A 26,189-nucleotide genomic window follows, 5' to 3' on the forward strand; every position below is an offset into this window, starting at 1 on the left:
TATTTTGATCAAATGGTCCATATAGCAGAAATATTAATCAGTCCATTCCCCGTCAATATAGGCTCATTATACCACTATCCTGTCAATTAATCAGTGTATACATTTTGTACAACATAATAATATTCCTTATTTGATTATAATCAAGCAGTTAATTATACTAATACATATTTCAGAGGTCTTTAATTATACATCCATCTATTTAACGCAAGAAAAAAAACATCAAACGTGAACCGGCGAATGTTGGCTTGGCGCAGCGTGTGATCGCGTGCTTGCAACTTATATCCGAACACGCAAAGTAAGAGGACCTGTTTGATTATATTAACTTCCTTTCCATTATTATATCGAATTGAGAGAATACCATATATTTTCAATTCAACCGCCCAATGAAATTTTTTTATTGTTTTATAGTATAATGACCAGAGTAAAGCCAGAGCAAAGCCAGTAAGTCAGTAAGCCAGCCAAGGTTGGTAGCACGTTGGTGACGCAAAGGTTGGTTATTTTTTCTTACAGTGCCTATGTATATTTAAGAAGTTTATGATTAACATATTTTCAATAACATAAATAAAATTGAGTACCGCGTAGTGTAGTTCATATGCTTCAAAATCATTACACTAGAATGAATTGGTGGACAAATTGTAAATTACAATTAAATAAGTACTAAATGAGCTGAGATGGCCCAGTGGTTAGAACGCGTGTATCTTAACCGATGATCGCGAGTTCAAATCCAGGCAAGCACCACTATATATATGTGCTTAATTTGTGTTTATAATTCATCTCGTGCTCGGCGGTGAAGGAAAACATCGTGAGGAAACCTGCATGTGTCTAATTTCATCAAAATTCTGCCACATGTGCATTCCACCAACCCGCATTGGAACAGCGTGGTGGAGGAGGAGGCCTTTCCCAGCAAAACTGTACTGCAATCTATATAAACACTTATAATATACAAATTATTCCATACATATTTACATAATGTTTACGGAAAAGAAATAACAATAAAATATCTAGGAATAGTGTTATCAGATTTAAACAAGATGAAATACTAGAACAATGAATAACATCAAATTGAATGACATTTGAATGATACAAGAAAATACTAGATAAAGCTAACAACTTGACACTATTTAGAAACGTCTTATAATGTCAGAAAAACTAATAATAAACAAATGAATGGTGTGACACTGTATACTGGAGAAAGAGTAAATATTTTGACGTGTTGTCATCCTCGCTTTGATTCGCAAATATGAACCGTTAACTGTACGATGAACGATGACAGTATTAGTGATTCCTGTGCGATATAAATTACCTACCAATCAATTGTTAAGTGTTATGACTGCCCGATTAATATATTATTTTAATACACACCTTGAGATTGATAAAATCGCCTCCAAGCTGTTTCAAAAAACTAAAACTTTTGTATACGAAATCATAATAATCAATAGTCGTACAAAATTACATTTAAAAAAATCCGCTTCGCTTTTTTCGTGATAACTGAAACTTGATTTCAAAAACGGTTGTTTTCCGAGGAAAAGTGCTTCAATCTTTTCTATTAAAAAAATGTAAGAGTCACAAATTTGATAACCACAATTTTTCCCATAATTATGACCGCTCACGAGATAATCCGTTCTCTTTTAAAGTGATAAAAGTTCAAACCAAAAAGTAATTATTATACTAAGATAATTCCATGATTTGGTATAACACAATATCTATTATACAACCTTTTTAGATTTCCTGTAAGTATGTTTATAAGAAGTAATTCAGGTATAAATTTAAAAATTCACGTTACAAAGTAATACGTCACGTATATTAATGTTAAATTAATTATTAATTAAAAGTAGCAAACCCGTGATATGTTGCTAGTGTATATTAATTAAGTGTTAAGGAAAGTAAGACAACTCGTATTGATTTTCCATGAAACCGATCTTGTTCAATCGGGTCTTGCTTTCATTTATATAACGTCCATTTCACTGTATTTACTTTTCAATGGATTAGCTTATAATTTCCTCAGACAATTCAGTGTTTATTATCGATAAATTTGTGATAAGATTTGTCGGCTTTGTATTTACAAGAGCGAGCGGATTTATTGCTTTATCTTACGAGTATGTGTGACTCAAATCTTAAAATAATATCTTTGTCGAAAAGTAATATGTACTACTAAAGTACATATTACTTTTCGACAAAGATTGAATTTAACAAATATATACATTAATATCCAAATATTAATGTATTTATCTTTTTCTAATTAATTTATTTCATTTATTACATTTAGTATTGAATGAAATTTTCTAAAAACTCGTCAGCTTCGAGCAAGGCGATTACTAGTGCACAGTACAGTAGTACTAATACGACTCAAAAGAACAGGTACATTATTGTTTCGAAGACCTCACTATTACTGAGGGTTGTATTGCCTAATTTAATTAAACTCTCGTAAATGGTTACTTATAAAAAAAAAACATCTCTGTATTAGATTTAAAAAATATATATGTACAGTGTATACGCAAATATACATAACGTATTACTACTTAAATTCATGATTAACGGGACGAAATAACAAAAAAAAAACAAATCATGATACGGGCGCATAAGCTTATAAAATAAAAAAAAATCATTCAGTAAAAAACGTTAATTACAATAAAAAAAGCAAACCAAGACGGTAACATCAAAAAAAAATACAGAGCGCTCTGGTTAAAAAATACATAAATTCTAATAGCTGATAATAAGTGAACACTTTCACCCATATTATCGGAGGCAATACGAACAATGGACAAACACGTTAATGGAAAACAAATATTTGGTAAGAGATCATTATCGCTGAGTAAGCAACGTGTAAAAAGGTTAAACTATCTCGGAGAGGTAAATATTAAAAAGTAAAATACGGATGTATTGTTTGTTTAGACGACATCTTGTGCTGTTACACACTTACATAGACAGACTAAAAAACATATTATCATAACTTTAATTTGATAACATTTTAAATATAACTTCTAGGTACGAATTATATATACATTTCTCACGCATTATGCTATTGGTATAAAATGGCAATAGAAACAGACTTGGCCTCTAATGCCGAAATAAATAACTCAAATGTGAAATATTGTGACGAAAAATTTACCTCACTCAACGATAATAACAGATGACGGTCAGTCTTTACAAATTATCTTGTAACAATAATATAATTATCAGAATAATTTAAAAAAAAATCAAGTGCAAAAACAGGAGTCCTATAAAAAAAAATATAATTACCCATACCTTCATAAAATAAAAATAAAACGCGTAGAAAACGTTGATAATAAAAAAAAAACATAAATATTGGAAGCGATAAATAAAATCTAACGATACAATAAAATTGACTGAACATTTGGCAACATTATCAAAACATAAACCGCATCAGTGTAAACAATTGCTCGCGTAGCGTAAAATCATGTCCAGCATAATCGGTAGGCTTAAAAATAACAGAATTACTGGCCTCATGCCAAGACATTTCTATCGGTCAAGGTGAAGATAAAGAAAGGACGACCTTCTGCCATGAATATCAAAATAAATGATAAAAATAATATGAACAGCAATAAATTGTAAAGAATTTAAATGACATAGTTGAAATAATTAAGAAGATCTCCGAAAAAAATATGGTTTTGTAAATACTAATACAGTTAAAATGTACAAAAACTAAAAACAATAAAAAGTTTCCTCATAATTTGTTAATCTGAAAAAACAATAGATCATACAATTATATTTTTATAACAGCAATTATATTTTCATAAAAGTGTACTCCAAAAAATAAGAATTGGAATTTCAATAAGGGTTTATAGAAATAAGTATCAATTTTGATAGAAATTTCTATACTTGTATATTCTTCGAAACAAACAAACTTATAGCTGCTGAAGAGGTAAAATTCTATGAGACATTGTTAGCCACAAACCAGCGTAGACCGTACATATATACAAATAAATTTAAGCAAACTTGTTCCGACTTTATACTCTTTTATTATCTGTAGTGCCATCCCATAATTTTTAGCGAGAAATAAAGAAAAATATATAAAAAGATTGTAGCGCTACCTATCGGTTCTCATCTATCATCTAAGCCTTCCAGATGGCCACGAAAAAACATCGACATCTCTCCAATCGTTCATGAGTAGTACAGTTATACATACACACGTACAAAAGATTTATGTGTAAACATAAATATTAAATTTTGACACATTTTTGAATAATAATATATACGATTGTTATAAATTACAATTAATCACACGCGAGTTCCGTCCGTTCTCGTTGCTAATTCTAATACATCTTTCCGCGAGCCTCAATCGAGTTTTTTCAGCGAGTTCTTTCAGACATCTTAATTTCATTACACGCAAACGAAATGGCAAATACACTTATGATAAACAGATTTTATATAATTTATTTATAAACATATAACATTAAACTCGTAATTATATTGTTAAAGTGAGTGAAGCGTAACCAATTAAACATGTTAACACTTCTGCAAATATAAATTATTTATATTCAAGAAGAATTTTCCATAACACAATCTATTGTTTGTTATTAAGAGCGTGACGATCTTATAACAATCACACACCTGGGAGTACACATAGATAAACCTATAACATATAGGTATATATACCTATATGTTATATAATCTATATAATTTTATCTTTAAATAAGGAAAATAAGTATAAAACACGTGTTCGTTATCCTTTAGTAATTATAGCGTATAATTGTTCTCTAATGTGTTTGTTGAACGCTACAAAACCTTAACATTTCCAGTGTCAGATGTTAACGTCATGAAAATAATTGTTTCGAAATGCTTCATATTAAATAGTTAATTAGACCGCAACGACTGAACTTCGTCTAGATTCTGTACAGAAAATCTTTGTCTAGTATTTACACCGTACCAGTAACCTTGTATTAGTTCACATTGATTAAAAAGCTAATTAAAAAGTAAACGATTACACATAACTCGCCATTCTGTTTCTTAATCGTGCAAACGTCGTTTGCGCAATAAAGCTCAATGTGATACTTTTAATAAAACCAACCGCAACTTTACCATTTTTTAAAAGTAATTTCGAATTAACTCTGCCACACAAAATGGATAATTACGAATGCTAAAGAATTTGCAATTAATTATCATCATCGTACTAACTAGGCCTTTCATAAATTGAGATAAATATTGAATTGTTTAATAGGCTGACTAGCGATAAACATGTCTTACGTCACACGTCAAAACAAAATACGTCTCTTTCGATTTAATAAATACGTCAGATTTTTACGTTTGCGCATGTATAAAGTTACAAATATAAAATAGCTTAGGACATAAAACGAGCTAAATAAATAGCATTTGACATCGAATCGACGCGATATAATTGTTCGACAGCTTGAATGATCTATGGTATTGATTATGGATTTGCCAAGAAAATAGCATATTGAACGTCAACGAAGCTTTTATCGGAACTTTGGAAGTAAGTTAAAGTGTATATAAATAGTTAAGGGGAATAGTGGTGTACTGTAAAGATATATTAGTCAAGTACTGTTAGTATAGTGCAACATAGTTGAGCTATTAACGAAATACAAGGAATACAAATCTAAGGTTTCTTAAGCTTTATTCTTTCGTCGCTTGGTAGCTTATAGGCTATTCTGCATGCCAGCGTATTTCTACACAAAAATTAAATTTAACATGGGTTTCGGCTATGTAAGTAAGTAAGCGTAAGCGTTCTATATTAATTTTATAAATATGAAAGTCTGTCTGTCTCTGTAGCTCTTTCACCACCAAACCCCTGAAACTAATTTCATGAAATTTGGTATGAACCAAACATGAATACCAAGAACGGACATAGGCTATTTTTTTACCTAACACATGTCAACCATCAAACACCCTAAAAGATTTAAAGAAGACAAATAACTAGAACAATGAATAACATCAAATTGAATGACATATGAATGATACATGAAAATACTAGATAAAGCTAACGACTTGACACTATTTAGAAACTTCTCATAATGTCAGAAAAACTAATAATAAACAAATGAATGGTGTGACACTGTATACTGGTTAAAGAGTAAATATTTTGACGTGTTGTCATCCTCGCTTTGATTCGCAAATATTAATTGTTAATTATACGATGAACGATGACAGTATTAGTGATTCCTGTGCGATATAAATTACCTACCAACCAATTGTTAAGTAAGTATAATGACTGCCCGATAAATATATTATTTTTAATACACACCTTGAGATTGATAAAATCGCCTCCAAGCTATTTCAAAAAACTAAAACTTATGTATACGAAATTATAATAGTCAATAGTCGTACAAAATTACATTTAAAAAAAATCCCGCTTAGCTTTTTTCGTGATAACTGAAACTTAATTTAAAAGACGGTTAGTTTTGCGAGGAAAAGTGCTTTAATATTTTTTATTAGAAAATTTTAAGAGTTACTAATTTGACAACCAAAATTTTTCCCATAATTACGACCGTTCACGAGATAATCCGTTCTCTTTTAAAGTGACAAAAATTCAAACCAAAAAGTAATTATTATACTAAGATATAATAATTACTTTTTGGTATAGATGAACCAAACATGAATACCAAGAACGGACATAGGCTATTTTTTTACCTAACACATGTCAACCAACAAACACCCTAAAAGCCTCGACTATTTGTTGAATTATAAATGTAATGAAATGTCATTCCATTATCCCAAATTTGCTGCGCTCCGCGCGTGTTTAATCTGTAACTGAAAGCCAGTTTGCCGCGCATTTGATGGTTGAATGACAGAATGACAGAAAATGTTTAGATTATTTTGAACTTTGATTTTGTACGAAAATAAAGAGATATATTATAAATAATAAATAAAGAGATATATAATAGAGGAGGCGATATCAGTGATCTTTAAATGTCGTTTCTTTGTATTTTCAGGTAAGATAAAAGTATAATTGTAATAGTTTAATGATAATTGTTATGATACTGTAAAGGCATGTTAAAAAAACATAACTTTGTATTTTCAGAGAAACAATTTGTGGTTTATTTTGAGCATCCTCAATAACCTATCTTATATAAATATGTGACATATCAGATTAATTACAATTTTTCTACTTGATTTAATATTGAAATTCAACAACCGAGTTAATCCGTCGCGTCGACCAATTCAATGATATTCATCAGTTTTTAATTAAAAATTTAGGCCAAAAAAATGTTCGTACCTTACAACGTAAAGGGATTACGGTCGACTTAAGTATTTCGATTAAATAAGTATTAGTTCAGATCGTTACGTTTAATAACCGTTTGATTAAATAACGAATTAATTATTCATTCAATTAAGTTTACATGAATGAGATTTGACATAACATTATGTAAATTTATATTTGGTTTTCGATCGAAAGCTGAACACGTGAATCGTAACGAAGGAATGAAAATTTGAGGAAAGCAAAACAAAACTAGTAAATAATGAAGAAAAATATTAACAATGCTCTGTATTATATAAATCATGACCACGTTAGATGGTGGCGAGAATCCCTAGCATGCGTTTTTTGTTTTTTTGGTATAGGTTGGTGGACGATCATATAGGCCACCTCATGGTAAGTGTTCACCATCACTCATAGACAATGAAGCTGTAAGAAATATTAACTATTCCTTACAACGTACATGTGCCTACAACCCTGGGAACTAGGATGTTATGTCCCTTGTGCCCGTAGTTACACTTCTTTCCCCATTGAATCGCAATTCCGATCTTTTGGATAAATATCAACCCGCCCTTCTGTCATCGATGGAGGCAATAAGGCCTTATACTTTTAATAAGACTTTTTGCTCAACTCCAAGATCAAAATTATAACATTAAAATGTAAGTTAAGCACTTTATAATATAAATGTAATAATAATTATTATTCCTAGACAATCTAGGTCATTTAGCGGAAATCCTAGACTAAGGTAAAAGTGGGAAATGATAATTTTAGAAATTTCTAAGATTTACAGGGCTCTTAGTGCTCAAATACTACTAAATCATCTGCTTAATTGCCCTGATAAATATACATGTGAAAATTAGTCACGAACGACGATATTATTATTAGATGTTATCACTAGAAACGAACGATTTACGGAATTTTATTTTTACAGCTAGAATAACATAACATTACTTACGGGTAAAATTTTATGACAATCGTAAAATCGAGATGCTACGTAGGAGATCAAAGAGTTTATTACAAAATTGGCAAACTGCTATAAACACATTCATGTATGTGATAATTTGAATTAAATATTCTATCTAGTAGCTTTACATATCTAGATAGTATATTACTTGGCTCCTATGTATATTATATGGATATTATAGTAAATAAGAGTAACACTAACAACTTGCAGAGTCGGATAATTTCATATATTTCTGTTAAATGACAACTGAAAACTGCAGTGCTATCCTGTAAGAAATCACTCCGTATTTCACTCCCGAAATGTTGACAACCAGTTTACAGTGATTTGTCATAATTTTTTATAATTATTTTAATAAAGTCGTATAACAAATTCTGATATTTTAAGCTCGTGTTCTACGATGACATCGAGTTCTTGTTATAGAATACACAGCTGTTAGTGAAAGTGTAAGTGAATAAAGCACATATATTTTGAAATGATTTATTGATTGAAATATATTATCTTTTATAACCCAGCACAAGATGAATAAAAAGGCAGCAATTGACTTCAGAGAAATACTCACACACAATATTTGATATATTTGTGTATGTCATCATACCAAGTCATAAGAAGTATTAAGTTAACAAATTACATAATTTTAGCTGTTAATTATTACCCAAACATCCGTTAGAATATATCTCTATAGAACCTGTTTTGAATAATCAGACACCATAAATCCGTACAAACTATTACGAAATTTCTTGGAACACAAAAAGGTTCTAATTAAATTTTTTTTTATTTATGAAGTGAAAGAAAACCTATACAGACAGAGGCTTGTTCGTCTCTGTCTAACAGACATAGGTTAATAGGACAAACAAGGACAGATGTATTAGAACAGTATGTCACAGTCAGGGTGGTATTTGTTCTGCCCACGCTTAATTTCCTTGCACTACCGTAAAGATTATCTACACATATCATAATATATACTATATAATAATAAATTTATTTATAAACAAAGGCAAATCTAATCTTCTAAAATGTTTTTTTTTTTTCGAACATTCAAATATCTTCTAAATACTAGGCCAATATCGAGTACATTTCAGATCAATACAAATAATTCGACACCTGGCACTTATAATACAGCCTACTGTCAATATTATTGGTTACATATCATCAAAAGACTTTAAACCTTATAAACATTGGTTTAAAAATCAAAATTGTATCACACTAATAATCAACTAGTCGCAATCATCCAATCATATTATAAAATATGATATTTATTTTTAGGATCCCGTCAATAATTTCCCGATACACTCACCAATTGAACTTGAAATTTAAACTTTATATATATAAAGATAAGATTCAATTCTGTGGTATAGATAAAATTAATGTGACAAATATTGGAATAGAGAAGCATAAAGTAATCGATATGGTTCGACAGATATCGATTCCGAGACATCGATTGTGACAAGTAGACAATATAGGCTTTAACTAATAACATAAAGGTAACATAAGTCGTATTGTGTGGGATTTTATGATACCAAAGTGTCATTCAATGATACCATACCTTAGTCGGATGAATTTAGTAAGGCTAATTTGATTGGAAGCTGATCTCAATATATGATTTTTTTTTTTAATAATTGTTTATAATTAATAATAAGATTATCCAGCTTTTTGAGCATATACAACCTGTTTGCTCATTAAATAAACTAATATCAGTTAGATGTTCTAAATTCATTAATTTAATGTATCAATATTTTAGTATGTCATAATAAACTTAAGGTGAGGTTCTTCTCTCTCAAGTTTTCATGGGCAACTGACCTGTACATGAAACGTAATAGTTATATAAAGCTTTTCTTTTTCAGAAGCCTTGTTTTTTCATGGTAATGAAAAAAAGTGAAATTTATGCCTAAAAAACTTGTTTTAATAAATATTGAAAAGGACTCTATTACAATAAAATTTTCTACTTTTTCCTAAGTAATAGAATTCCTAAGAATGTGTAGAGTTGCCAAAGTCAGTAAAATTATGATTTTTATAAAAGTTTGCTATTCTTCTCTATTGCACAAAGTTTCTTCAATAATGTATCGATCGTAAAAAAAATATTTTTAAAATGCAATTTAAAGTAAGTTTAAGCATTCGAACAATTCAAAGACCATTTCACCTTTAAGCGGACTCACCGCTGCCTTGTACTAACTGAATCGAACTCTATAATAATTTCAGTAATAACATTAATACCATCTTTCATTATTTGGACAAGATTTTCTGTTATCGTAACTTAGCTGAGAGCGTATTGTGAAAGATTATCTTAAAATAGCCGAAGCACTATTTTCATAACATTCGTTATTAATGGTTATTGGTTTCGTAAACTGAAAGGGCTATTTATCATAATATTAATGAGAATCCGTTATATAGATCGTTATACTAATTGAAATCACAAACATTCTATTTGTAGATAAAAGATGGTTATTTCAAAAGTATCTGTAACTTATCTATCTATCTATCTATATCTTATCTGTTACTTAAATGTTTATACGTCATTTTTATTAAATCAACTCATATCATTTGGCATCAATCAATAATGATAAACGCCTTTTCTAGATATTTCTCTAATAATGACAAATGAGATAAGGGCAGGAGGATGATGATCTCTAATAATGACAAAACCGCCATTTGCCGCCGTTCGCCTATAAATTTAGATTCTACTTTGACTATGGATATAATACAAATAACAATGGTGACTAAAAAAACTTTTTTAAACTTTTTTTAAATTTAAATCTTGATATTTTATATAGCCTTAATAATTAAAAGGACATTTAAGTCATTGTTAATAGTTTGATAATGAAATGAATGTAATAATGATTTCCTTTGTTGGTTATTCAAATAATAAAAAAATAATAATGTAGTTAGTCATCAATTTGAAAAAGTATAATTTGACAGAAAAGGGGTCATTGATCTTAGTCATTAATAGTTATATTCGACTAGTCGTTGCCCGCGGCATCGCATTTCAGCTGTTCGTTTTAAGTGTTAGATATAAAGAAATCGCCAATCTTTCTGTTTAGTTCAAGCTTGCTTTACCAAATATCATCAAATTCGATTTAGTGGTTCGTCCATGAAGCGTAACAAACAGAGTTACTTTCGTATTTCAAATATTATTATATATTAAAGAAGAAGAAGCAGAAAAAAGAAATCTACCTGACGCTTTAACACATAATTATCAGTTAAGAAATTTATTGGAAATGATAAGGATCTATCGGAAAAATAACACACATTCATTTCCATGTTTTAACGATTTGATAATGATCGTGTAAATGATTGTGGTAGCTGTGAGGCTTTAATTAAACAAATATTATCTGGGCGGGAAATCTTTATGGGAACTCATGTTCAAACGTGAACCCAACACCCGTTAACGTACGTTTAAATTAAAGATAACGTGACAAATGAAACGTAAACCACCTTAAATGTTGAAGGAACTAATGACTACGCAGTAGAATTCAGTAGCAATTCAAATCAAAATGTTCCATGTGTAATCGTATAGTTATACAGTACATAAACTACAGATGCAGTGATTCTTTCTTTGCTTTAAAAGTCAATTAACGTAAGATACTCCAAAATACCTAGCTTCTAAATAGAGATATTGAACAAACATTGCTTCAGTAAGTTTGACAAAGGAAGGGCTAATGATTTTCACTACGTCTGTCCTTATGTCATGTCATAATAAGTCCATTTGTCATTTGCTAATACGTAATCGCTATTTGGTTATGGTATACAAAGCAGGGTAAATGGAACACCTGAATCTAAGTAATCACTACTGCACATAATTGGCGCTGTTTAAAATATTCGAACGCGAAAATACTATACTATGTTATCTACTCAGAAAGGCTTGCACACATGCCGCCAAGTGAACCAATCTTCCAATGGATTATAACAGAAATATTGAACATAATGGACCCAAAAAATCCCAGCCGCGATTCTTTGAAGTTCGCTCCGCACTAGATTATTCCCAGCGTAAGTTCTTTGAAGCTTCGGTCAATACAATATTTGAAGAAAAGTTTACATTCAGAGAGCGGAAAGCGACAATAACTATTAGTCAACCAAACATATTGACTGTAAATATTGACAAGGAATCGACTAGGAAATTCTCATAGTCATTCACACCTTGTTATCATGGAAATTATTTTGGTGATGTGGAATTTATAAGTGGACTCATAATTTGTTAAATCTTTTGGAACATTTAGCGTTGTTGTGACATTATATATATTTTCAATGATACTTTAGAAAAGCACATACGATTTCCATTTATATACAAATATGCATCAAATATTGGTCGTATAATATTATTCATTGTCATCATCATTCATTCACTCATTCATAATGTTTAAAAGGGTAGGTTAGACTAAAATTTCCATTTTCTATAATCTGAATTTGAATGTGTTTATAATTTATTTCTTGATTAAATTCTGCCATATGCGTGTCTATCAACCCGGATATATGTGAGATCTAAAGTGAGAAGACCTTATTCCTAAAGTCATAGATTTATAGGCTTTATATTGAAAACAGAAAAAAATCATAGAGAAAAGTCAAAGTCATGGGAGTTCAATAATAAAAAACTTACCGTGAGTACTGGAAGGCCGATTCCAATGATATATAACATCAAATTCGTGACGGTCGATTCTTTGTAGGGGTGTTTCAGTGATTCATCGTCGCAGAAGAAACCACGCTTATACGGCGTCCCCCATAGGTAGAACACTAAGATCAGGAAACCGACTGAAACAAGACGAAACATAAATTAAAACATTTGCAATATATAAACATATTTAGGCGCGCTTGTACAAAACCAACAATAACCGATTGAACAAATCTAGTGACTCGATTCTAACCTATATTTAATTGTCATATATACATAATTAAAACGATATTCGAATAACAGTTCAGTTATGTAATAACACCGTGCTGATCGGACGGTGAAGCCAGGTGGTAAGTGGAAAGCATATGAATAACCCTCTCGAGTTTGGGCTTACTTTGTTTATTTTCACAATTCCTGTACATACACCGACAAAAAGCTTATAGTTTATATTATTAGTATCTTGTGCCCTCTTCTTAGTATATATTATTATGAAACATTATATAAGAGTGTGACAAAATTAATATATTTTAATATAACTTGTCAACATAGGACATTTCAATTCAATTTAAGTATAATAATAATAATCATGGAATCACTTATATTAACTATGGTATTCAATACAAAAAACTATCGTCGTATCGGAAAAAAAAAGTGATATTTTACCATACTTTATATAAGAATTGTAATACTCATTTAGAATATATATATATATATATAGAATTGTAATACTCTACAATTAAAAAAAATGACACTTTATTTATAAAAAACATCTACTAATATTTATGACCCAGTAATCATTGTAAATCATACTTTTATATATATCACTTAAAGTATTGATAAAATAAATATACAACTCGGTCAAATCGAGCCATAGTGGGTGCGTATATATAATTTTATTGACACAGCCGTTATTTCATGGAATGAGCTTTTTATAGCGTACAGCTGTTTAATACCAGTTATAATGCGTATTTAATAAACGAGTTTTTACTGATATCTCAGTGATAGTATAATGTTTTATTCACTTACTGAGGAGTCACTTCCGATGATGATTAATATCATAATTGTATTAAAGAAATACTTTCCTAGTGAATTAATGAGTTACATTTGTTACCCGGCTTTGCACGGGTGCATTTCTGATACTAAATATACCACAGAAATTTTCTTGTTGATTTAGGTACTATATTGTCCAGGTATTGTATACAACCTTTCGAATCACTCTATCTATTAAAAACCGCATCCAAATCCGTTGCGTAATTTAAAAGATCTACGCATACATAGACAGCGGTAAGCGACTTTGTTTTATACTATGTAATGATAATGATGAGGAGCGAGATTGGTTCAGTGATTAGGACACTTTATTTGATTACGATGAGAGATAACTTAATATTCAGAATATTATTATTGAAATTGTCAAGTATTAAAATATGTATTTTAATAAATTGATTTTTATTTTTTAATGTGTTAATGTGTTATCTGGGGTAGACAGTAGTAGTAGTAGTAAACAGTGAACATTGTAAACATCCGTAGCTCTAAATATAAAATCTATGTAAAAATATATGTAAAAAAATATAGATACACTTCATACAAGTGCTATGCTGTCCGTTTGTTTATGGATCAGATTAATAGAATCAATAGAAAAAGCTCCTTCGAGTGGTAACTTAAGAAATTATTTCATATGTATGTTTGTGCAATTGTACCTATGTATGAGTAATTGTTTTTCTCTTAAATCACTTATTTGTCTTTTGCAGATCTAGCAATATTTCCTGCACTTTTAAGGTTGATTCAATGTTTTAATCATTATGAACACCACACCACCTTTTGTATTATACAATAAACGTCTTATAATGTTCATATGTGTTAAATAGATGGGATACGTAATCATTATTGTATATTGTAACTATTTTACAACTTAATAAACAAAAGAAGATCTCAAATTAAAAATTATACACAAAAGACATTAAGCATTACAAACTAAAATAGAATCACTTAAAAAAATCCGTTCAAACGAATAGCACGGATAATAAATCAAGCCACCAAGTTAGACACTATTAAAATGAACAGCTCGCCATCAAGAAGGAATTTAAATTGGTGCAGACTGATACCATTCCCTACACATTAACCATTGTTTCGATTGTTTCCTTTCCAAACATCGGGACGAACGGACAAAAAACATCAGGTAGGGGACGCGATGACGCAGAATTAAATCGCAATGAAACGCCATTTAAAATTTTGATGTATGTATTAATATAACAATTATTTTATTTTATTGTATAGTTACGTCAACTGTAGCTTTTTTGGCTTTTTGGGCATGTACGAATATTGTTTTAACCAATGAAATAAATACAGACACAAAAGCACTATCTATAAAAAAATGCTGATTATCCTTGTTAACATATTGAGTGTGAATATTCTTATGAAAAGAAAAGTGCGCAAACGATTCAATATTTTCTGAAAACTTACGGACAAGGTTTCGCTGTATTATACACAAATTTCACTTCGAATTGCATATTCAGCTAAGACGGTCAGCTAGTTTCCAAATAAATATGTTACGAACAATTCACAATGGAGTACATTTCATTTTGTTATCACATGCAAAAGTAAGTCTGTTTGTCAGTTGCTATATAACGATATGCACTGCACTTAATATGGCCAAATTTTGTATGAAACAAGCTTGAAATTCAATGAAGGACGTGCTCATGCTACTTTTTAATTAGACAACTAAGGACCATCTCTATACATATATAATACGCAATTATAATTCAACGAAATACAAAGTTACTAGGAAATCATTATAAAGATGATATATTATAGCTATATCATATAATACAACGAAAATTTGACAACTAAAGTGCACCTTTAAATTAAAATGTAACCCTTTTAAATTAAAATGTTGTCCAAACAGATTCCGGCTCTTCCAGCGATCATTACATTCGTTTCGGCAAGGGATTCTTTGTTATTGATCTTGGTTAAAAATAACAAACACCCCATTATCGTTAGTGTGGCATGTAAAGTAAGCCTGAAGCTTTTACTGTGAGCACTTAATATGAGTGAATTTCTGTTGCTGTGGACTGAAATATAGATTTCAGAAGACACATTTTTTATTTATATATTAATTATATATTTATATATAATATAACAATTACTGTACATAATTCAAATCGTTTATATAGTTATTCAATTGTAGATACATGTTATGCGCTAATGTAATATTGAAATGATAATAATAATGATTTTTTTTGTGTGACTATAAAGGTGGGCGGTCAAATGCACCTCGTGATAGTAAATCACTAGTGCCTAAAGATATTATCTTTATTCCAAATATTAACAATTCCTCACATCGTCAATGCGCCGCCAAAAATGTTATGCCGTTTGTTCCTATGATTACGACCTTAAAACTAGAACACAACAATACTAAATACAACGTTATGATATTTAATGAGTGAATGGTAAACCATATCGCCCATATGGGCTTGCACGAAATTCTAACAAAAATCAAAGTAATTATTTTATAAAGAAAAATCTTCCCCTAAATGTACACTAGATATGTGTTAGAGGTCTTCAAGTCATTTTCAACACCATCTCCTTCCCAGTACCTCTGTAAACATTTACGCCAAATTTTATGATAATCGATTGAGTATTTAATACGTAGAAACCCACCAATAATATAAATGTTCATAATATAAAGTTAGGATTACAGGAATTCAGGTACTGTCATAATACTATTAATAGTATTACGTGAATAATAATTTATTATTATTAAATGTCAACGTTAAAGTTATAACGTGACGTATTGATGCACGTGACAAAGCAAGGTATTAATAAGAGGCAGCTTCTTACACCATCGAGATAAGAGGATGACCTTGTGAATTATGAATCACTTTAACGATTACACAGGTCACTGACCTTTTAAAGAGATTAAGAGGACCTAGATCTTCTCTTATATTAGTTATGTTTACTAATTTTACCTCACATGAGCGTAAATTTATTTACAAAAGATTATTTATGAATAATCACATCACATCGAGCCCCGAATTACAATAATTAAAATAATGATATGCTTCATGATTTGTACCGATATTTAAATCAGATATACAAACAAACATTTTATAAAGCTATAACAACAACAGCCTGTAAATTCCCACTGCTGGACTAAAGGCCTCCTCTCCCTTTGATGAGAAGGTTTGGAACATATTCCACCACGCTGTTCCTATGCGGGTTTGTGGAATACACATGTGGCACAATTTCTAAGAAATTTGTCACATGCAGGTTTCCTCACAATGTTTTCCTTCACCGCTGAGCACGAGATGAATTATAAAGACAAATTAAGCACATGAATCAGCGGTACTTGCCTGGGTTTGAACCCGCAATCATCGGTTAAGATGCACGCGTTCTAACCACTGGGCCATCTCGAAGCTATAAATACATAATGTCTATGTATTTATAGCTTCCATCGATATTATTAATTGATTCGCGTAGCCAAAAGTTTGATTAAACACGATAGACTTATTCGGCTTTCCTTATTATTTTGGTTAGGGTGATAAAACGGTTATAGTAACCACACAGTACACGTTAGTAAGTTTTTTTCACGGGTTGGTCTTTAAATATTCATGAACAATATAATATCATGACGCCTTTAAGTCTTACTAAAGATAGTTGAACTCTTAAGTTTAGTACATGTGTAATACAAGTTTAATTTGGACAAAATCGCTGGACCACAAACAGACAAGAAAATATAATTACTCGCAAACTCGCTTTACATGAAACAACGATTTGTCAAACAATCAATTAATCGATACACGTACGTGATTCTAAATTTAAAAAAAGAAAATAAACACAAATCCACATTCAACCACAACCACAAATATAATCGATTTTGAAAACGATACAAAATCGTTAATGATTCAAAACACTACTCGATAAGAAATCGTTATTTAAATAGCCACTATCTTAAGGTTAACTACAAAGAGGAATTTATAACTCGAAAGGTGTAAAAACTGATAAAACAACTGATAGCAGCGGATTTAAGACCACAACAAACATGAAAGTGTGTTAAACAAAGTAAGAACATTATCAACATTCTAAAATATGTCATAATGTTATACAATTAAAGTTATATTTTAAATAACAGTTCATACATATTCATAGGAATATTGTGTAATGTTAAATTTCAGTAGTTGCCAAAGTGAGGTCAACGACTCGATGATAATTTAGTATGAAATACTAAACGCATTCAAAACCTGTTTTAGAGCTGCATCTTAGAATATAGATAATGATTACGTTTATATTCCGACGTAATTGATGTTCCGTTGTAGAAAGGAGATTAGTAATGTTTAACAATATATTCTTATTCAGCCAACTTACCTATTGTGATATTTACCATTGAGACGGACAAAATAACCTATACTAAGCTAACGCGTACATAGTAACCGATGATTGCGGGTTCAAACCTGCGTGGGTTGGGAACGAGTGAGTTTTACTGTATTCAATTTCAGAAGATAACTCATCTAGCTCGGCGATGAAGGAAAACAATTATATCCAATAAAAATCAGCCGTTGGAATGCCAGTGTTGTGGCAAGGTTTAGCCCAGCAGTGGAAAGATTGCAGGTAGTTACTTCTTTTTACTTCTTTTTACTTCTTTACTTTACCATTGATTCGGATAGTTCCATAAATTAGTAATACGTAAATCCGGAAAAGAAGAACAAATAAATCGTTATTTTTTTAATGAGTATAAAAATAGTTGATTGTTTTTTAAATGACAAGTGACGATTATGTTCTTAACAATATAGAACTATAAAATCATACATTTGCTTTGTATCATGTAGTGTACGTTAGGTTTTATGACAGGCCACGCCTACACAGTAAATGAAAAAAATATTATGCAGACACAACCCACGCTGCGAAAAACATGACGATTGTTTGATTACAATAAGAATCGTATTTATCGCCCACATCTGAGCCATGTATAAATATGTCATATTGGTCTTTTTACTAAGCAGCAACATAGGTGTTCTATATTTAAATATATAACTAGTATTCAGCCTCGACTAGTATTGCCTTTGTTACAGGGGGTGTCATAGATTTTAGGACACCTAGCGTATTCCATGGGGTTCTCAGTTGATTCATACCAGTTATTTAGTATTTAGTTCAGTGGTTAAGCCATGAATGCGTAACAGACAGAGAGCTATTAAGTTTAGATGAAAAGATGAAGATTTTAGGCTAATGGATTATATACTAAAAGCTAAAATTGTGATTGTATTAATTAATTTCATGATCAAAGTTAAAGGCAACATTTTTAAGAGAAATTATATTCAAAAATAGAATAGAACTGCAATCATTTCTTCCTTATTTACATATATATAAATGAAATTAAAATGTGTTTTATTTGTAATATAATAATATAAAGCGTGAGCTAGCTAAAAAAATGGCAAATATCACACCACGACATTATTATTATCGTATCTGAACTTAGACCTCCGCTAAACGGAATACCGCAGATACGTTGTTCGGAATATTTAATCTCTAATAAATTGTAAATTTATAAACACTAAAAAAACTGATCATTGTGATTCGACGAATCAAATTGGTAAATATTTTCGAGAAAATCTGTTCAAAGAAACCGCAATTTTATCAATTTCATTAACAATCATGATAACAGAACATTTCCAAATATTTAAAATTGGAATTATGCGTTATGAGCGATAACATTAACCAGCATAGTCTTAAAAAGAAATAGATATTCCATACATAAATAATTCTAAAAAATATTAATATTGTGCAATATATTCATATACTCCTTTAAATACATAAGCATATTTAAAAGTTCCATATATCTTTAAAAGTTATGAGATATATTTTAATAGGTGTAGTCATTTGTGTAAACATATTCATCAATGAAAATACCGTCAAATTGTAATGCAATGTAGAGCTGTATTTCGATTGAAAGATTAATTGAGTCAATCATATTAAAGCACATTTAAATGAGCTCTATAGACGTAACATCTTAGTATATTTATGTATAGCGGCGCTTAGTCTGAGTTTAGTTCGATCAGATTTAGCTGCATAATAACGGTGTGACGAGAAGTTAATATTTCTTATGTCACCAATCTTTACTTGGTGGTAGGACTTTGTGCAAGCCCGTCTGGGTAAGTACCACCCACTCATCAGTTATTCTACCGCCAAATAACAGTATTCAGTATCGTTGTGTTCCGGTTTGAAGGGAGAGTGAGCCAGTGTAACTACAGGCACATGGACGTAACATCTTAGTTCCCAAGGTTGGTGGCACATTGACGATGTAAGGAATAGTTAATATTTCTTACAGCGTCATTATCTATGGGTGATGGTGACCACTTAGGTACCTTAGGTGGGCCCTATGCTCGTCCAACAACCAACCAACCAACATTAGGCTGTCGACAAGTGTCTGTTTTCTTGATACGAAATCATTTCACTCATATCTTTTCTATCTCGCTGTTTATTACAATTTTTATTAATGATATCTCTGCAGAGTATAGAACAAATCGCTAAGTCTATACGCTTAGATATTTAAATTACGCAGCGTATTCCAATGCGGTTTTCATCATTGATGATGATGATGATCATTGATTAATGATGAAATGATTCTAAAGGCAGGTTTATGTGTCTAATACATATATACATAGTATCGTAGAGAAAAGCCGAGAATTTCAACTTAACTAGACGAAAAAAAAATCAAGTATGTTTTTTATGTTTATTCTTCGATCTGACATATTACATAACAATTTATATTGTAAAATCCGAGACGAATTGCTAAAAAGATAATGATCTCCGTATTATAATTACAGTGAAATGAAAAACGAAATGTCGAATCGAAGTGGTGTACAATAAGTTTAGGGTTGCACTTAACTCGTGTATGGAAGTTGAAATAAAAACAACCATTACTGCATGAATGGACCCGCTGTATACAGATCCGAGTGACCTATTACGTAAACCATGGCGATAGGAACTAATGGAAGGCGCTTTATATTATATTTCATGATATATTTAAAACAGACATATTCGATTGGTTTTCCATGCATATTTTTTTTATTGTATTACATGCTATTACTTAATTTAGGTGTTATAAGATATTTTCACTCGTCGACATGATGCTTTGTACAACGTACAGATGTTTACTTTTTAATGTAAATTTTTGTTTCAGAATATAAATATTTTATATTGTTTGAGTCTTAAATCTATTTAATGTATGTGAATTTTCTATTAAGTCGTATTTATTATATTGGCAAGCAATATTTAAAGACTGCAGATATTTATTTATGTAATACTCAATATAATACTATACAGTAACATGTAAACGTTATTATATATACATTTTTGATATTTTTACGTGCTTTTTCCACATATGTCATGGTGAAATTATGATGAATTATAATAAACATATTAATAATCCAGAGAATTTTAAACCTTTTGTAATTGTTTTAATTGAATGACTTACTTCTATGTGTAAAAAAGAAACGTGTTCATTAGGATTTTTTCGTCCCGAAGAAAAAATAAAACTTCAATGGTTATCGCCATCGCCACACGTAGTAGGGTATGGTCATTTAATGGAGTCGAACGCACAATGACCCCGCTGCAGGATGGAAGTCGTCGATACATTTGTTTTGGGGTATATAATCCTATGGTATATCCTTGTTACAATCTATTAATAGATACGAGATGAGTTTTATAGCATGAGAGTCGCGTGGACTGCGCTATTTCTATTTAACGATATTAAGAATAAATACAAGCAAGACATTTATGAATACTTCGTAAAACAAATAGCAGCTCTTCAGTAATATAAACTTTAACTACTTGTAATATTTACGTCAACAAATGTGACATTGAAATCTATAACAATAAGAACAAAAACAGCAGCCTGTAAAATTCTCTCCCTTTAAGGAGAAGTTTTGGAACATATTCCACTGTACTGTTCCAATGCGAGTTGGTGGAATACATGTGGCTGAATTTCTATGAAATAAGACACATTGAGGTGTCCTCACGATGTTTTCTTTGACCGCCGAGCGCTAGATGAATTATAAACACAAATTAAGAATGTGAATATTCAGTGGTGCTTGCCTGGGTTTGAACTCACAATCATCGGTTAAGATGCACACGTTCTAACCACTGGGTCATCTCGCCTCGAAATGTATACGTCACGTTAAATTTGGTGACGTATGCTCCATGCTGTTATAACTGTTATAGCGGAATAGTAATTTAATAGAAAACTTTATATAATTGACAAACGTCACTTTAAAATGTAATCATAAATAACACGCTTTAAAAAACACATTCGTATAAAAACTAAACAGACAGTTTACACTGGCAGCATCGTAAGTAAAATTAATTTATTGTTAAATACTTGTTAACGTGAAAGTGTTTTGTCGTTTAAAAAAAACCAATAAACTATTATTATTATTATACAATTAATGCTACAATCATGTATTTGATGTGTGTACACCGGTTTTTATGTGTACGCCACTCCGAGGTCCCGGGTTCGATTCCCGGCCGAGTCGATGTACGTTGTCTTTGGTCTGGGTGTTTGTGGTACCGTCGTTATTCGTGATTTTCCATAGCTCAAGTGCTTTTAAAATTGGGATCAGAGTAGTGTATGTGATGTTGTCTCATATTTATTTATTTATTTGTTTACGGTATATGTTATAACGGTACGTATGTACATATATATTAAGAACACTCCCCGTTTGATAATCCATTCAAAATCTGTCAATGTAAATGAGGCTTAAAACAAGCCAGCATAAACATCTTTAACATAAATTTTAATAGCAATGAGCGAAGACAATGGCTAGTTTTTGGGAATGCTAAGAGCAAAACTTGCCTAACCATCATCTCATCCGTAAATCCCTATTGTGTTTATACTAAACACGTATTAGAATAATCTGACAGCTCGAGTTTGTATTACGCATGAGAGCCGTAGTGTACCAGTGGTTAGAACGTGTACATCTTAACAAATAGTTGAGACTTTAAACAAAGACGCTTGTATTTGAGCACTGTTTCATGTGATTAATTTGTGTTTTTAATTCATTTCGTTTTTGGAAAACATCGTAAAAAAACGTGTGTATCCATAACCCGCATTGGAGCAGCGTGTTGGAATACACTCATAACCTCATGAAAGGAAGAGTAATTACTTGGAGGAACATTTACAGACTGTTACTTTACTTTTGTACTTTACAAATTCTTTATTCATCTCAAGTGTTGTCTATTCAAACAAGGTATTATTTGTTGGGTTATTATCACTAAAATTAGTTCACTAGTTATCAATCGCACCTCGTAAGATGTCGTTTAATTTCATGGTACATCTATCTTATTAATAAAGGTTCGGGGTATACTCGTTGGTTTTAGGTGAAAAACAAAAAAAAAAGTAACGTAACCTGTAAATTTCCCATTGCTGGGCTAATGGCCTCTTTCCCATTAAAAAGATGGCTTGGAACATATTCCAAAACGCTGTTCCAATGCGGGTTGGTAGAATGCACGTGTGGCAAAATTTCAATGAAATTAGACACATGCAGGTTTCCTCACGATGTTTTTTCCTTCACCACCGAGCACGAGATGAATTATAAACACAAATTAAGCACATATATATAGTGGTGTTGGCCTGGGCTTGAACCCGAAATCATCGGTTAGAGTGCACGTATTCTAACCACTGGGCGATTTAGGCGAAACCAACGTAATAAAAGCAAAAACTTATGCAGACCAAACCCACACTGCAAAAATGTGACAACTGTTTTGATTACAATAATAATCGCATTTATCGCCCACATCTTATGAGCCATATAAAATATATATCATATTGATATTCTTAGTAGTCTACATTTAAATATAACTTAGCTTTCAGCTTGCTTCATACCAAATCTCGTCAAATTCGTTTTTATGACTTAGCCATTATAGACATACAAAGATAAAATTCAAAAACAGAGGTTTAAGGTCAACAAACTCTCCGAATAAATCTCGTGTCACTCATATCTTTATGATAGATCTAAGACACACAGTCATATACAATTACGGTATCATTATTTATAGATAATAATGGCAATTTCATCGCAATAATAAAATTCACATAAAATTATAGACTAAAAAAAGAGTTAATGAGAAAAAAGGTTTTACAACTATACTTATAAAAATAATTTAATAAATAAAATAAACCGGCTTCAAAATTATAAACAGCAAATAAACTCAAAATACATATCTTTGAAATTACTAGACTTATTTTAATGAAACTTACACTGTTCCCTAATTTGAAGTGCAAAAAGATATGTTCGAGAAACCTAAATGGATCATCTACACATATAAGATTGGAGTGTCTGTAATACTAAAATACCCTTTTTTACTCAATACCATAATAACATTTTCTGTCTGTTTGTTCCGGCCAATCTTTGGAACGGCTGGACCGATTTTGACGGGACTTTCACTGGCAGATGACTTATATAATAGTGAGTAACTTCGACAACAATATTTTTTTTTGTTAAATCAAACGCGTACAAGGTCCCGGCCACAGCTAGTATTTAAACATAATCCTCCTCCTTTTTTTAGAAGTCGGTTAAAAAGGATAAATTACGATTTATTTCTGCATATGACAGATGTCAAACTGCATCAGTAACGAATCACACACGTAAAACTAAACTACGTCTTCAAACTTCACTGTCATTACACTTACCTATCCAAGTTTGACACAACATTATTAAACATTATAACTAGAGGGAAAATAGTAAAGATAACAAACAACAGCTATGGAACGGCTTCTACCGAAACGATACGAAGGAGGCTATCCTACATTCGTTAAACATGACGTACGGTACTTGTTCATAATGACGTTTCATTTATAGTAAAAAAAGACATGATTTATGGATATACGCAAGTAGAACAAGTCAAGAAGTCACGCGAAGAGACGCGCTCGATATACTTTTGGTTGTTTAGAGAAAATATCTGTTCAAACTTGCACCAATTCGATTTGATTTTTAAAAGTCATCATTGCGTTGGGAACTCTAGAAATATTTGGACGTGGTTCTATAACGCAACGTTTAATTTAAACGTTACAACGTTGCGTTATCGTAACTTATATATATGATAATTAAACAATTGACCTTGAATAGACATTAAATAAGATGACATTATTGAAATCTAACATATATGGTTGAGTAGATGGCGCGCGAGCCATGCGAGCGAGTTACGCTTGTAACAGACTCACTTTTGCATTTATAATATAAATAATGTGATCACTTAAGAATAACATAAACAAGCATATATCCTCACCAAAAACTTTAATCCAATCTTAATAAAGCGATTACCTGATTTGTTAACATAAATTAATAAATTAAAATGTCATTTCTTTTGATGTATGTAACTCCAGTATCAAAGAAATATTTGAAGTCACCGCAGACTTATTAACAACGCTGGCGCCGTCATAAAAAGAGTAGCATGCGTCTCAGATGGCATTGTAATCACTCCATTACGAGTATAAGAACAATTAATCAAACTATTGAACAATCGCGCCGGCTGAAACGATAATTATAATACACGTTAATAAACATTGTTATCTGACAATTGTTTAACGTAATTGTAAAAGTTTATGTATCGCTTCGAATGAATGAACGTAATGTGAAAATGAACGAGAATAAGAACGAAAAATTAACTAAGATTTGCACACGCTTTCGTTATATTGTCTTGATGTTTTTGATTTTACCTTATCAACCAACGCTATAAAAAATATATTTTTTTTTAGTCTAGTACACAATCTTAAATAAGTATATTAAATATAAAATATTTATGTATTATATAATTGTACACCTTCCTTATCGACTAACTTGCGTACATAAAAACTAAAATACTCTTTGTAAGTAGCCTCTTTAGACAATTACGTAATAAAAATAAAAGGGAAGGTTTTTAGTGGACACTGGACATACATTCTTGGATACATATGTTATCATATACGACCAACGCATTGAATAGTCATTAACATTGTAAGAAATATTAAGCATCCCTGACATCGTTAATAAGTGACCCTATAAAAAATGATGGCATGTCTTTTGTGGCTGGAGTGACACCGACTTACAGCCAAATTGCAAGTAAGTATTCCATTATATAGAAAACACTATTAATATACGCATTTGGAACCAAAGCATGGCTTCCACATGACAGCCAACGCTCATATATCGAATAGAACATCAAAACCAAATCCATTCACGCAACAGTTAACTCGTCGTAAATCTTCCATCTCTTCTAGCGGTTCTAAGGAGACATTAAATCGTCTACTTCTAGGTCATTCACACTAAAACGGCTATATGTAAGTTCTAGATATTATTCTAAATTAGCAAGATCAATACATTTAAAAAGATTACCAATATGGCCTGATAAATATTTTTGCCAGTAACCCGTTAGGTCGAAAATTAAGATGGATTGAAGATAAGATTTAACGCATGATTAATTGTATA

General features: G+C 30.9%; 1 protein-coding gene across 1 annotated transcript in view; it reads right to left on the reverse strand.

Annotated features, from left to right (window-relative positions):
• Positions 1-26,189, reverse strand: part of LOC124537288 (putative phosphatidate phosphatase) — a 105,157-nt gene that overhangs the window by 61,016 nt on the left and 17,952 nt on the right. The window contains exon 2 of the mRNA XM_047114080.1: positions 12,724-12,875. Coding sequence (XP_046970036.1) covers positions 12,724-12,875 — 152 coding nt within the window. The remainder of the gene's footprint in view (positions 1-12,723; positions 12,876-26,189) is intronic.

Source organism: Vanessa cardui, chromosome 18 (genome assembly GCF_905220365.1).
Source record: "Vanessa cardui chromosome 18, ilVanCard2.1, whole genome shotgun sequence".
Taxonomy (NCBI): domain Eukaryota; kingdom Metazoa; phylum Arthropoda; class Insecta; order Lepidoptera; family Nymphalidae; genus Vanessa; species Vanessa cardui.